The 13223-nt window shown below is 39.0% G+C and overlaps 1 protein-coding gene across 3 annotated transcripts in view; it reads left to right on the plus strand.

The window, feature by feature from the left end:
- The window catches only part of MLLT10 (MLLT10 histone lysine methyltransferase DOT1L cofactor), a 238691-nt gene that overhangs the window by 134422 nt on the left and 91046 nt on the right, over positions 1-13223 (plus strand). For all 3 annotated transcript variants that reach the window (XM_084621830.1, XM_084621831.1, XM_084621832.1), the window contains one exon: positions 9734-9989. In XM_084621830.1, the coding sequence (XP_084477956.1) occupies positions 9734-9989 (256 nt within the window). The remainder of the gene's footprint in view (positions 1-9733; positions 9990-13223) is intronic.

Here is a 13223-nt window from a genome sequence, read left to right on the forward strand (position 1 = left end):
CTTTAAGAAGTTGTACTTCCCTGTGATAATATTTGGTGAATTGAGAAATATGAAAAATTAAGTTACTCATACTCCATTGTAATATGCTCTTGGAGCATTTGCTAGACCATCACTGACACAAGAAGCGTTCAAGTCAATAACTGCAAACTACAACTCATGAGCACAGTACACATCCACAACACATCACATGTCTTGAGTGTTAGCAATTTTTGCCTTTTAGCTGCCTGCTGCATTGAATCTTTGTTCTTGTTGTGGCTCTGACTTGACTCTAACTCGAGGGACCCGTGTGAAATGCCAAGTTGTAAAGAATATTTGTAAGAGGGACTACAAAAAATGACACACACTGGTGCTGTTACAGGGGGGCACGCAGTAGCTTATAAATGTGTTTTCCTTCCCCGGAGTTTGAATTCATTTTCTCCCATTCTTTTGGGATCTCAGGTTCTCAGTACCGTTTCACACATGGTTCTGAAAAGAGGTGGTTTGAGTTCATTAGTTCTTGGTACTCACCAGTATAATTGTTTTATCTTTCTATGGAAAGATGGCAAAACCTTGCACCCAGATCCTACCATGTGGTAATCTGGTTGTATATAAAAATGTAAAACTTCTGCTTTTCACTGTCTGAGGTTCCAGAAGCTGTAATCACCTTTTCAAGTAACTGTACAAGTTTTGTAGATCCATCACCAACAGAGCGGATGTTCTCAGTATGCTTGGACACTTTCATTTCTTCGCATCAAGATTAGGAACATTCATTTGAAATGTGCACACTTTTACAGTTTCATAATCTAATTGGAACTTGGGTAATACAGTAAGCTTGCCTTTTTTCTGTTCCTCAAATGTCTTGTGAAGGGAAATGTTCCAAAGAAGCTCATTTGTGGTCTTGGAATGTATGGCCTTTTGTGGTCTTGGACTCATCCTTTTTTCAGCTATTGACTTCTGTTCTGTCCTGTCCTGTCCTGGCCCTGCATAGTATACTTGTACTTGCTAAATATAACAGACAATATTTGGTGATGGGCAATATTTGGATTGTGTTCCAACTCAGCTGGCTGGAAATGGAAGGAGTAGTAGGAGAAGAAACTGCCTCTGACACTATTGTGATTTGATGTAGGACATAGAATTAGTTTACAGTAAATAAAATGAAAATATTGAGAGCGCTGAACAAGTTTTGGTGCATTGGTCTGAGTACAGGATTGGTATTCAAGAACTTCTGAGTTCTGACCTGCCTCATTTTTTTCCTAATTCAAGTGGGGAAAAAATTCATCTACTTCACAAGGATGTTGTGATGACATCCTAATGTTCTACGGTTCTTCTGAACATGAAAGCATGAACATTTGTAAATGGTGGATATTCTACTTACACTGAGATCCCTGAGCAAGCCCTCCCTGACCAAGACAAAGCAGAGGAACTAGGGACCCCCCTGACTTTCCCACTGTTATGTGAGGTAGGAGTTCCAGCAGCATCCATCTTCCAGAGTAAGGTCACAGTCCTCAGAGGTGCCAAGACTTCCAGTTGAGACAGTAGCAGTATGTGTGGAATAGGGCCACAGCCAGGGTTCCCCAGTATACGTGTTTTCTCTCCTAAAACCTGGAGGTTACATTTGCAACACATAATTTTCCCTTACTGTTTAGGCTTTTGTCATAATCTTTAACAGGGTTTGACTGAAGGGGAAGGATTGGAGGTAATTGGGTGAAGGCAGGACAGGGAGGAAGCCGAAGTAAAACATAATTTCACTGCTCAAAATCTTCATTAATGCAGAGATAAGGTTGACCGGCAGTGCCTCGAACCCTTTCAGAATGTCAAATGCACTTATACTTAAGCCTCTAAACACAGATAATATAAAGTTAAGCTGGAAAATAAAGTTAAGGTAATAGTGTCCACAGCCCTTCCCTCTACAGAACTTTAACTCTGTCCCCCTTTGTAGATGGCAATTGGTAGTGGAAGAAAACCAAACCTGACCAATCCCTTTAAAAAATCTGCCATTTTCTGTGTTGTGTTCAATGTAAGGGTATACTATTGTTCTTCTTCAAACACTCCTGCTAACACTCTCAGTGCTAGATGTTTCCCATAGCACTTTATTTCCTGGTTTTAGTGGTTTATGCACATTCAGTGTTCTGGAAAAATATGAGGTTCACTGCTAGTCAAGTGTAACAAAGTTTTGGATAGTCCTTTTCCCTTGTATTTTGAGGAAGTGATGATAGTAAGAGGGCATGGCTGAGGGAAACCTGTAGGGAGAGGGAGGATTGACGGGTCTTCCTCACCACCACTCAACTACCAGGTCTCTTCTCCCCCTGTTCCCTACATGGCCCAAGTACGGTTGGAGGGGTTATCGGAAGGGAAGAAAGAGGCAATTGGGCTGTGAGGGTATAGCTACCAAGTGGAGGCAGAGGTGAATGCCATGCTCCTTAATCTACTTCGAGGGCTAGTGTAGGATGAAGGGCTCCTATACCATAGGAGGATTGCAGAGATATGAAGTGGTCCATTCATCCCAAAGGCTGTGCTCTTCCCCCTTTCCCAAAGTCTGTCTGAAACCCTGCTGTGGTACTCCAGTTTTCGAGACCATTTCCCTGTGCATGTGGGATTTAGAGTACTTTGATTGTAAAAAATAGCTTTGTATTGGAGGAGCTGTATCTGAGGAACTCGTTGACCAGTGACCCCAAATGCACACTACTTGCTCTGTGCCCTGGCATAGCACTTTTCAACACAATCCGAGTATCTCCATAGATTTTAAAGCACTTTGAAATATCCACTCTTAAAGAAAAGGCTCTTCTTTCAGGCCAAAACTTCCAAAAGTGGAGCCCCTGTGCAGCCCCTCACCCAAAGCAGATTGTGGGCAGAGAATGGTAGAGTGCACAGCAGACATTCTCAGAAATCTGTTGAGGGCAGGACTCAAAATCACAGTTTTTGGGAGTTGCTCGTGTTCAATGGCTATGGCATGTTGCCCTGAGCTACCCAGCGACAGACAGCAGATGTGCCTGTAAACACACTTGCTCATTTCAGAGCAACATTCTTGCACTACATGTACAAATTGATGTCTCTCTCACCCAGGCTCAAGCCAATTTATAGACCTAAATTAAACACTTAACTTTTTAAAAATTACTTCACCAAAGTGCTAGTATAGGTGCTGGATGCTAGCTGAGTTCAGACCTAATCAGGTGATACCAGTTTGGGGTGGATCAGTGCAATATTTTGAGCCTACAGTACGTGCAAAAAATATAGGAACCCAGAAAATGTTACTGTCAGGTTCTTTATTTCAGGATGCTGGATCTTAGGAGCCCCTGGGTTAAATGGCCCCAAATTTGGCCCAGTAACCCTACTCTCAGACCCCTATTAAGCACAGCAATCTTCAAAACAATTTGTGTGCTTGTGAATTGTAGAGCACTTAGAAAAATCAACTGTTAAACAGTAAGCTTATCTCATCCTTAGGCAAGGTCAACACTAGAAACTTCTGCCAGTGTTGGTTACGTTGAGGTGGGGTGTTTTTTGGCAACATTTTTATATCAGCAAAAGCCTGAGTGTGGACACAGTTACACTGGGGAAAAAGGTCTTTTTCTAATATATCTTAATTTGCTTAGGGGATTGGTATAAACTATATCAGCAGAAGCATTTTTTATATATAACTATACCTACCAACCTTTCTAGGCATATGTCTACACAGCAGTTAAACACTGTGTCTGGCCCGTGTCAGTCGACTTGGGCTTGTGGGACTCGGGCTGCAGGGCTGTAAAATTGCAGTGTAAATGTTCTGTCTTGCAGGATTTCCCGATATTTTACAGCTCCACAGCCTGGGCCCCGTGAGCTTGACTCAGCTGACACTGGCCAGCTGTGGATGCTTAATTGATGAGGGAATTCTGCACCAAAAAATTAAAAATTATGTGCACAATATTTTAAAATTCTGCAAATTTTATTTGTCAATAAATAAATGTGGCTCCAGCATAGCAGTGGGGAGCACATGCCACTGGCTGCATTGAGGTGGGAGATCACCCTGAAGACCCCACCTCCCCCAGTACAGGGACTCAGCAGTGAGGCTGGACCTGACCCTGATACAATGCAAGGGGTGGGCCTGCCCCAGAAACACCCCGGGGTCCTGGCCCTCTGCACCAGGTGTGGGTGGGCAGGCTGGCTCAGCCCAGGAGGATCCAAGTGTGGAGGGGCTTAGTGTGGATCCAGATGTGGGGTGAGAGGTTTCTGTGTGGGGCAGTCTGGGTGCAGGTGGCTCAGTGGGAGATCTGGATGCACAGAGGGTATGGGGAGGTGGGACTTGGCGGGAGCGGTCTGGGGGGCTCAGTGGAGGGGTCCGGGTGCAGCTGGTTGGGGATCAGTGGGGTGAGGGTCTGGTTATGGGGGGTTTGTTGGAGGGGTCCAGGTGTAGAGGGATAGGGCTTGTCAGGGTGAGGGTTCGATGGGCCTGCTTAACGGGGGAGCCCCAGCTGCTGCCGAGGGGACGCTGCCTGCCGGGCTCCCACGATTCCCCTATACCCTTTTCTTCTCCATTCACCTCCTCCTGCCCTATTCCACCCCCCTTCCTTCCCTACTGCCTCTTCTCCCCACCCCCTCACTTCTCATTTCCCTGACCCCTCCTTACCCAGCCCCACTGCGGGCACTCACAGTTGCACAGAATAGAAAACAGGAAGGCTCCCAGCACACAAAAGGGGAGCATGACTGGCACTAGGACCCAGGAGGCGTTCAGCTGCAGAGTCAGCAGAGCTGAGACAGCTTCCTTCAGCTGGGCAGCTCTGCGCTTGTACAACCAGGGGTGCAGTGGCATGTAACCCCGTGTAACCCCCCCCCCAATGCCTCAGCTCTGTTTGGAGGGGGCAATCCCCCGTCCCAAAAACTGTGCCCATGATCTACCTCCCCTCCCCCTGCGCAGCTTCCCCCATTTTCTGCAGGGAAACACAGGAAATCTGCAGAAGGGCATTTTCTGCGGGCACACAGTCACACAGAATCCCCCCAAGAGTAGCTTGTCCATGCTTAAAATGCTATAGAGGCACAGCTGCGTTGCTGTAGCACCTCAGTGCATATACAGCCTATGCTGCTGGGAAGGATTCTCCCATCGGACGTAGGTAATCCATCTCCCATGGACCTAACGCTGTCTACACAGGGACTTGGTTTTGCTTAACTACGCTGCACAGGGGTGTGGATTTTTCATATCCCTGAGTGACGTAGTTATGCTAACCTAATTTTTAGTGTAGACTGGGCCTTAGTGTAGATAAGATCTTAACTATTGTGGTGTTGCCTCCACATTGTAATAATCAATATCAGATTGTAATGAGTGTAAATCAAGAGGTGAATGTGTAATGGCCAGGAAATAGATTTTCAAAAAGAAGTTAAGAATAAAACTGGAAAATTAAAAGTATAAAAGCAAAGATAAAAGATAAGCAAGGTTTAAGACAAAATAAATCTAGAAATAAGCAGAGTGAAAAATTAATAGGCAAGAATTAAAACAAAAACCAGAAAATAGGCCAGTGTAGGAAATGAAAGTAAGTAAAATAAATGAAGGGTTAAAACAATTGTAAAAGTAAGGAGGCAGTGGCTGAAAACTTTTAAATACAGAAGCTTTTTTTAAAAAGAAATTTGTATTGGCAAGAGTTATTAATAAAGTTATTGTTGTGCTGTACCAAGCATGTATGGACACATGGACTTTGACCTAAGGAGTTAAACATCTTTAAACAAACAAACAAAAAAACTACCAACCCTGTACCTACTACCTTTCATCCCAACATCTCTTACCCACCCCTCAAACAAAACAAAATAAAAACCCATCAAACCCAGTTTGGAAAATTACTGGAATAAAAATTTGTCCCTGCCATTACCATGATCGCTTTGCCTGTTTCACTGGATCTCTTTCTCACACCCTTTGTCTATTTTTTGTCCTTTTTAATTAGCAGTAAGCATGTTGGATCTGGGTCTATGTCTTTGGGCATTTCTTCACAGCATAGTTAGGTCTAGTTATAACTTGAATGTTATCCATAACTCGATTCCCATCCACCCACAAAATTCTGTAGCTAGAGTTAAGTGGTGCTTTAAGATCCAGCTAGCTAGTCTGTGGGGGTGGGGTGGATGGAATCTCCAGTGATGCAGGTGCTTTGTAATGCAGTAGGGATGCAGTATCTCAAGTTACAACATCTCGTCAGCAGCTAATCAAATCACTCTGTAGCTCGAGTGTTATTTTGAAGTTTGGTTGGAAGTTTGGTAGCTTCTCACTCAAGCTAGGTTAACTCGAGCTGCAGTAGCTCGAGTGCACTATTTCAAGCCAACTGTGACAGTGAAGACAAGACCCATGTGTTTGTCCAGCACAATGGGAATCCCATTCTCTTTGTGGCATTTAGGTGCTGCCTAATAGAAATAATAAGTATAACAGTTCGGAGCAGCTGTGGCTAAACAAGTATTTGTCGAGTGGGGTAGAGTCACTACAGATGAATGCTGTCTGTCATAACTATATGTTTGTGCTACCTTCTTTTGCTAGCATTGTGCTAGTTCTGTGCTGCCATCCAGTGTAGTTCTGACATTCTTTATGGTGACTCATTCATTTGGTAGTTATGCATGTTTATTTCTCTCTCTACTAGATAACCTCCTGAGGTGTCTTCCAACCGTAATCTTCTATGATTCTATACTATTCAGAAAATCCTAAATGAAATTTTTCTGCAGCTCTGAACTAAGCCATGTTAGCAGTTTTGGAGAGCCCCACTTTGCCTACCTTTATTTAAAGTAATTAACCAGACTGGCATAAATTTAACTCCCATTCTTCTCTCCCAGAAAGAATATCATCAGTTAAAACTTGTTGGCTCTTTTGATCGGGATATATGCATAGTTTTTAATACAATTGGTTGCTTTGCAGATCTATTCCTATGACGTTGCAATTTGCATGTTAGCATTGCGTTTCACTTAATAGTGTTGCATAGTGGGGTGTTTTTAAGTTTATTGTACTACATATTATGGCTGTTTATTTGCTACAGTGACAAAAGAACAACAGCAAGCTTTATGAGTGCATAGCTTTTTTCATATTTTGCTGCTTTTTCTGAGTCTAGCTAACATGAAGACAATATGATTTCTAGAATTTCAGACTTTAGGGGGATCAGAATATTACATAATATGTATGCTTAGAGTTGGAATGGAGCAAAGTAGCAGCTTTAAACTTCCGGGTGACTATAGTTTCTTTTCCATTTAGTGGCACTGGGGAACTGACCAAACCTAATTTGATCCTCTAAGTGGGAGTTCATATTATGTTTCCATTTACAGTACCCTTGCCCGGTTTCCTCTCCCTCCCCCACTTGACACATGAGTGAAGAGTACCAATGTGTTTTCTTTACATGGCTTTTGACCTGTACTAGGTCGTATAGGTCACATGTGAGTGGGATGGAGAGCTTCAGGACCAGCCCAAGCTAATGGAAAAATGATTGAAAAATGAGCTGGGGTGGTTTCCCAATTGACCTGCCCAGCATGCAAACGGTTCATGTTTCCAAAGTAAGCCATGGAGTTTAATCAGCTTGAATCCTATTGGTCTATGCAAACGGGATTTCATTTCTTACTAAAATGACTTTGAGAGTCAGTTGGTAAACTTGTAGGTAATAATTTAAAAAAGTAGTGCCCTGCTCTGTGCCATGGTTTACATTGTTTGCACTGAACTGTGAAAACTTGAAAAAAATACAGTTAGAATGAAACAAATTAACATGGGAATATATTGCTTCTGAAGAGGGTAGTTTTCTAAAATAAAAAAAATATTTCTGAATGCTAATAACCTACTGATTGAAAGGTGGGCCCATTTTGCTCAGTACAGCTTCCTGAAATCTCACATTTTGAGTAGCATACCCCAACTTGTAAAATCTGAAATGTATTGAAACAGCAGATAATTTTATTATAATTAACTTTTTTTGAGTTTCTGTCTGGTGGTAGTTGTGTTAGTGAAAAGTGAGATAATTTTTCATGTCAGTTATATCAAAGCACAATGTGAAAGATAATAAAATAACGTTTATAGTACTATTGACCCAATTCAGGAAAGCATCCTTTTATAGAATAGTTTTAATGGGATTTAAGCAGCACATGTGTAAATGTTTTTCTTAGTAGGGATAGATGTAAAGACATTTTAGTGCTGTCCTCAATCTCAGAGCCTGAATAATGATTGAAGAATCAGAAAGAAAAATGTACTGTTTAATACTGATATAAAATATTTAAACAAAGATCTGTTAGTTTAACCGGTATTTAACATTTAGGAGGTTTTCTACCAATCAGAATGCAAATTAGTGTTTTGTGTAATTTTATGTCTGCTCAGTTTAGTAAAATATAACTGCTGAATAATGTCACTCCTTTTCCTCATATTTTTTTCCATAGCATATTAAAATCCTTCATCTTTATTAATTTCTAAAGACTTTATGGAGTTATTTAATATCATTATATTTGTATTTTTTTCATTTTAGCATACATAAATTATATCATCACAAAAAAGCTTTTTTAAAATATCACTACCAGCAAAAGGCCTCACAATACCTTAATAAAATAATCCATACAATATTAACTAATTCATAGAAATACCAGAGAAACTCAACATATTTATAGATATTGAATGGGAGCTTTGCCATTGATTTCAATGGAGTCAGAATTTCACTCAGTTATCAAAATTGTTATAATTGACTACTATTCTAACATTTTTGCCAAAAATCACACAGCCAAGCTTATATAGTTTAATCATGTTATATTAACAATCCAACAATTTCTTCAAAGTAACTTCTACATCTGAATAATCATTACATAAACACTCCGAATTTTGCCTAATAAGCATTTCTCCCAAACTCTTATTTATTTCTTATAAAACTAAGAATAGACCAGAAAATGTGTGATTATGACAATCAGTTTAAATTCATATCTTAAAGTTACCAAAAAAATTAAATGACATCTTCTATTAACTTGTATGAAAAAACTGTGTGCATGTGTGTTTAATGTAATATTATTATAGTATGTGTATCTATTAATATAAAACTGTAAAATATAAATAACTTTTTTCAAAGTATTTCAAATCTCCCTTTTAATGTGATAGAATTCTTGTTACGCATTTGCAGTTGAAAATAGTCTTGGCATTCTGGAAAGTAATCCAGAGACTCCCATCCAACCCCAAAATATAAACATTTTCTGTATCATTAAGCTGTTTTTTAGACCCATTCTTTCAAAGACTTACACTTATGTTTAACTTCATACACTTTGAGCAATCCCGCTGAGGACAGTGGGACTACTAACTGTATGAAATTAAGTATGTATGCAATCTGCAGGATTGGTGTCATCATCATAAAACTGTAGGTTTTCTGATTATACAGTATGTTTCACGAGCTTGCTAAAGTTTCGGGAGAAATTGCCATTATTTTGATAGGTAGAGCTAGTAGTGTTACTATTTGTGTTTTGATAAATATAGTGGATATGTCAGCACGTACATTGCTGCAATCTGATTGCTAACTGAACTGACAGCTGGCACTATATCTGATCAGAAAAATTACATATTAGTAACTGACTTTCTGTTCTTTCTTTTTATGGTGCTATCATAACATAAGATTAAACGTTTCAAAAAATTCTTTAAAAAGTGACTACTAACTTGTGAAACTAAAAAGAAAGAATGTTAATGTTTTCTTTAATGTTAGGTTACTCAAATGTTTCTCTCTCTTCCACTAACTTTTTTTATTGGTTGATGTACAGTTTTTTTGTGGTCTAACTGTCTCCTTTTTAACTTATTTTCTCTTAATCGAAATGTTAGACTTACACAAGCACTAGCAACAATTCTATGCCAGGCTCCTTGAAGCGGTTGGAAGATACCACAGCTCGATTTACAAATGCAAATTTCCAGGAAGTCTCTGCACATACTTCAAGTGGAAAAGATGCTTCAGAGGCTAGAGGGTCAGAGAGCAAAGGGAAGAAATCTGCAGGTCACAGCTCAGGTCAGAGGGGAAGAAAGCCTGGTGGTGGAAGAAATCCAGGAACAACCGTGTCAGCTGCTAGTCCTTTTCAGCCAGGTATTAATAATAGCAATAATACTGTTTCCATGATGACCTACGAGTAAACAGGTAGATAGAAATCTTCCATACTTACATTTAAAAAATCATTTACCCATCATCCAGAATAATGATAGGAAAGTTTGGTTATTTGAAATCATTAAATGCTTGTTACATCTTTTGCTGATTACTTTCTTTTCAGAAAAAGAGATGCCTGTCTCTTTTATGTATGCTATGTGTATGTTCTGTTTTTACAGGAAAAGGCAGTTTATGCCCATTTAAGTTTAGTTTTCACTTGACATTTCTGTTTTTGGCAATTTGTAAATCTGCTGGCAGATTTGCTCAATGCTGAAATTTGGCATATAAGGTCTGAGTATAGGAGGCATTTAAAAAACCCCACTCATCTTTAATAATACTAATTTTACATTGCTGAGTGTAAAAATAAATCTGAACAAACTTCTGTTTGTATTTTATGTACCTTAAAAACATGTATAATTTGTGTCCGAAATGATTATTTTCAAGATAGACTGAAACTTGTCTTATGAAGCTTTTTTTGAGTCCACAACATGCCTTCAAGAATATAAATACACATTTTAATTTTTACATCATTCAAATCTATTGGGTATATAATGTTTTTGGGGATGTATGTATATTATACATATTTTGGTGATTTTTGTATATTTCTGACATTCTAAAATAGCTTTCTAGAGCCATTACTGGTATCTTTAAAATAGCAGCACCAAAAACCCGCCCCTTTCCCCTCACCCCAAAAAACCCCAACCAAAAACACATGCACTATTTCTGGTCTGTCTGGAGGATAGTTTGTGGTGGCCAGGTAGAGTAATAAGAATCCATAATAGTTTTTACATTTTTTATTAATAAAAATTTGTTATACAAATCTGTTAATCTGTGGGGTGTAAACCCACAAATCCTGCATTTTAAAGACGAATTATGTTCATTCTGAAACTTCCAGTGTTGTGAATATCAGGATGATGACCCTGGAATATGGATTTTACATCTTATTTAATGTTTGTTTGTTTTTAACTGGTTGTTATTGTGTGCACGCGTGTGTAGTGTATCATTTGCAGATTGCTTTGAGGGGGTGTTTTATTTACATTCTTGAATAAGACTTCAAAAATTGATTATTGGAATCTTATATTGAAAGAGATCATTTCTTACTTAAAGAAGATGATAGTTGAGAACTTTTATTATGCACATGAAAATTATTATTTTTTTTAAATTTGCTTATTTTGTGCAGTTTATTTAAAAACAGCATACAAGTTCAATCCATAATATCATATCTTTTGAAGGAGTCATTTTGGATTTAAATGATCTCCCCTGCTTTTTGAGTCAAAACTGGGCCCAACAAATTTTGTCTTGAGAGCAAACAGTAAAGATGCATCAAATGACTGTTTTGACTGAGACATTTTTAAGATGTTGGGAGTCTGTTCTGCCATGAGATGCCCTTGTGTCTCACTAATGTTAATGAGAGTTCTTTCTGCTTGTTCCCAACATGTGGTAATTTTTACACATATATAACTCTAGTACTAAACAAATTAAAAAAGGGGAAGCTTTCTTTCAAACAAAAGTGCTGTAAAAGTATGCATTAAAATACAGCCTTTGTTTTGAAAAAATTTGTTGGGAAACCATTGTAACTTATACTACCTCTGTGAAACCTGCGAGTTCCCTTTACATTCTTGTGGAAGTGTATACTAAGTGTTTGAAAACAGGTCAATGCAAATGTTCTTTTGTAACTAAGACTCTTTTCCTAATGGCAAAATTAGGGATGGATTTGCAACCCTTTTCAGACTTGTCCTTGATACCTGTGGGTAGTCTTATTGGAGCCAGTAGGGCTGCTTGCATGACTACCGTTTGCAGGATTGAATTCTTAATTGCAAATCTTCTGGGTAGTCATTCCTCCCATACGCTTATACTTTTTTAAACAATGTCTTCAGTTTGCATTCTGCATGCTAAAATAATCCAAACACTATCAATTCGTTGTATTGAGGTATCAGAAAGTATAAGTAATGTTTTGTTTAGATTTTCATTGTATTATGTCTTAAAAATCACAGAGCCCAAGACAGTGAAAGAAAAATAGATGCCAAGAAGGGCAATAGAGTGCTGTTAAACAGAGAGAGTTTAAAGCATTATTTCCCGCTAGTCAAGCTAGTTGATGTTTAGTGTTTAAGGTACCATATTGGTTAGGAATACTAGTTGTTCCTGAAGTGCTCTGTAGTTTAAAAGTATTTAATGCATCAGTGTGCTATTTATACCAGCTGTAAAAACAAAAGTATAGAAGAAAGACAGATGGTGATGGGTCAGGATTGATGATGGAAAACCTCTTTATGTAGATGCTAATGGAGTAGCAAAATTGCAGTTGTCTTAAAATCACTGATGTAATGTAAATTATGTATTTTAAACAGATTATTAATCTGTGTTTACTATAATGGAGTAATAACATTAAAATATGACTTTTGTTGATAAAGAGCTTTTATCAGTTTCCCAAAATGTAATTTGTGACTTTCTCTATACACACTTTGTGTAGAGTCAAAGGAATTCTAAATGTATTCTTAAAAGAACACTGACATGCAGATAATTATGCCCCATAGGTTTTGAAAAAATTGACTAACTTTAAAAAAATCTAAAGAAATACTTACTGAATTTCAGTGAAAACACATTTGTATTTGGACTTCTTAAGCATTCCTCTGTATATTTGCAACCCAGTAATTTCAGTATTGTGCTAGTGCACAAGAAGTAGAAAGTGAGGGGGCATGATTCTCAATTGCATAAAGGCCTTTTTATGGTGTTCCTAAAGTATGAAAGGGCTTAAAGTGCTCCCTTATACATCTGCCTGAAAAATACCCCTTGTGAAGAGGGCCTCCACAGCCAGTGTAGGACTGGGTGCAAGTGCTGTACGCATAGCCCTACTTCAGAACCCTGGCAGAGGGGGCATGTCAAGGACAGAGTGTGGGCATGTTGGGTATGTGGCTGGTGCACACTGTGCCATAGGGCTTCTTTATATCTTGGGGGACATACAAAGCAGAAGGTAAGTTAGAGCAATGTGCTTTAACTTACACCAGAGCCCAGAATGATCCTAGAATATAGGGGTCATTAGAGGGGGCTTATAAGCCACTTTTGTCCATCTTTTCCACTCACTTTCTCCTTCCCTCTCCATCCCCGTCCCAAGCGCAGGATTGAGGTGACTAAGAATCAGACCCAACTGAGTGAAAAACTAAGAAGCAAACACAGTAGAAA

Source organism: Lepidochelys olivacea (genome assembly GCF_965140295.1).
Source record: "Lepidochelys olivacea isolate rLepOli2 genome assembly, chromosome: 2".
Lineage (NCBI taxonomy): Eukaryota > Metazoa > Chordata > Testudines > Cheloniidae > Lepidochelys > Lepidochelys olivacea.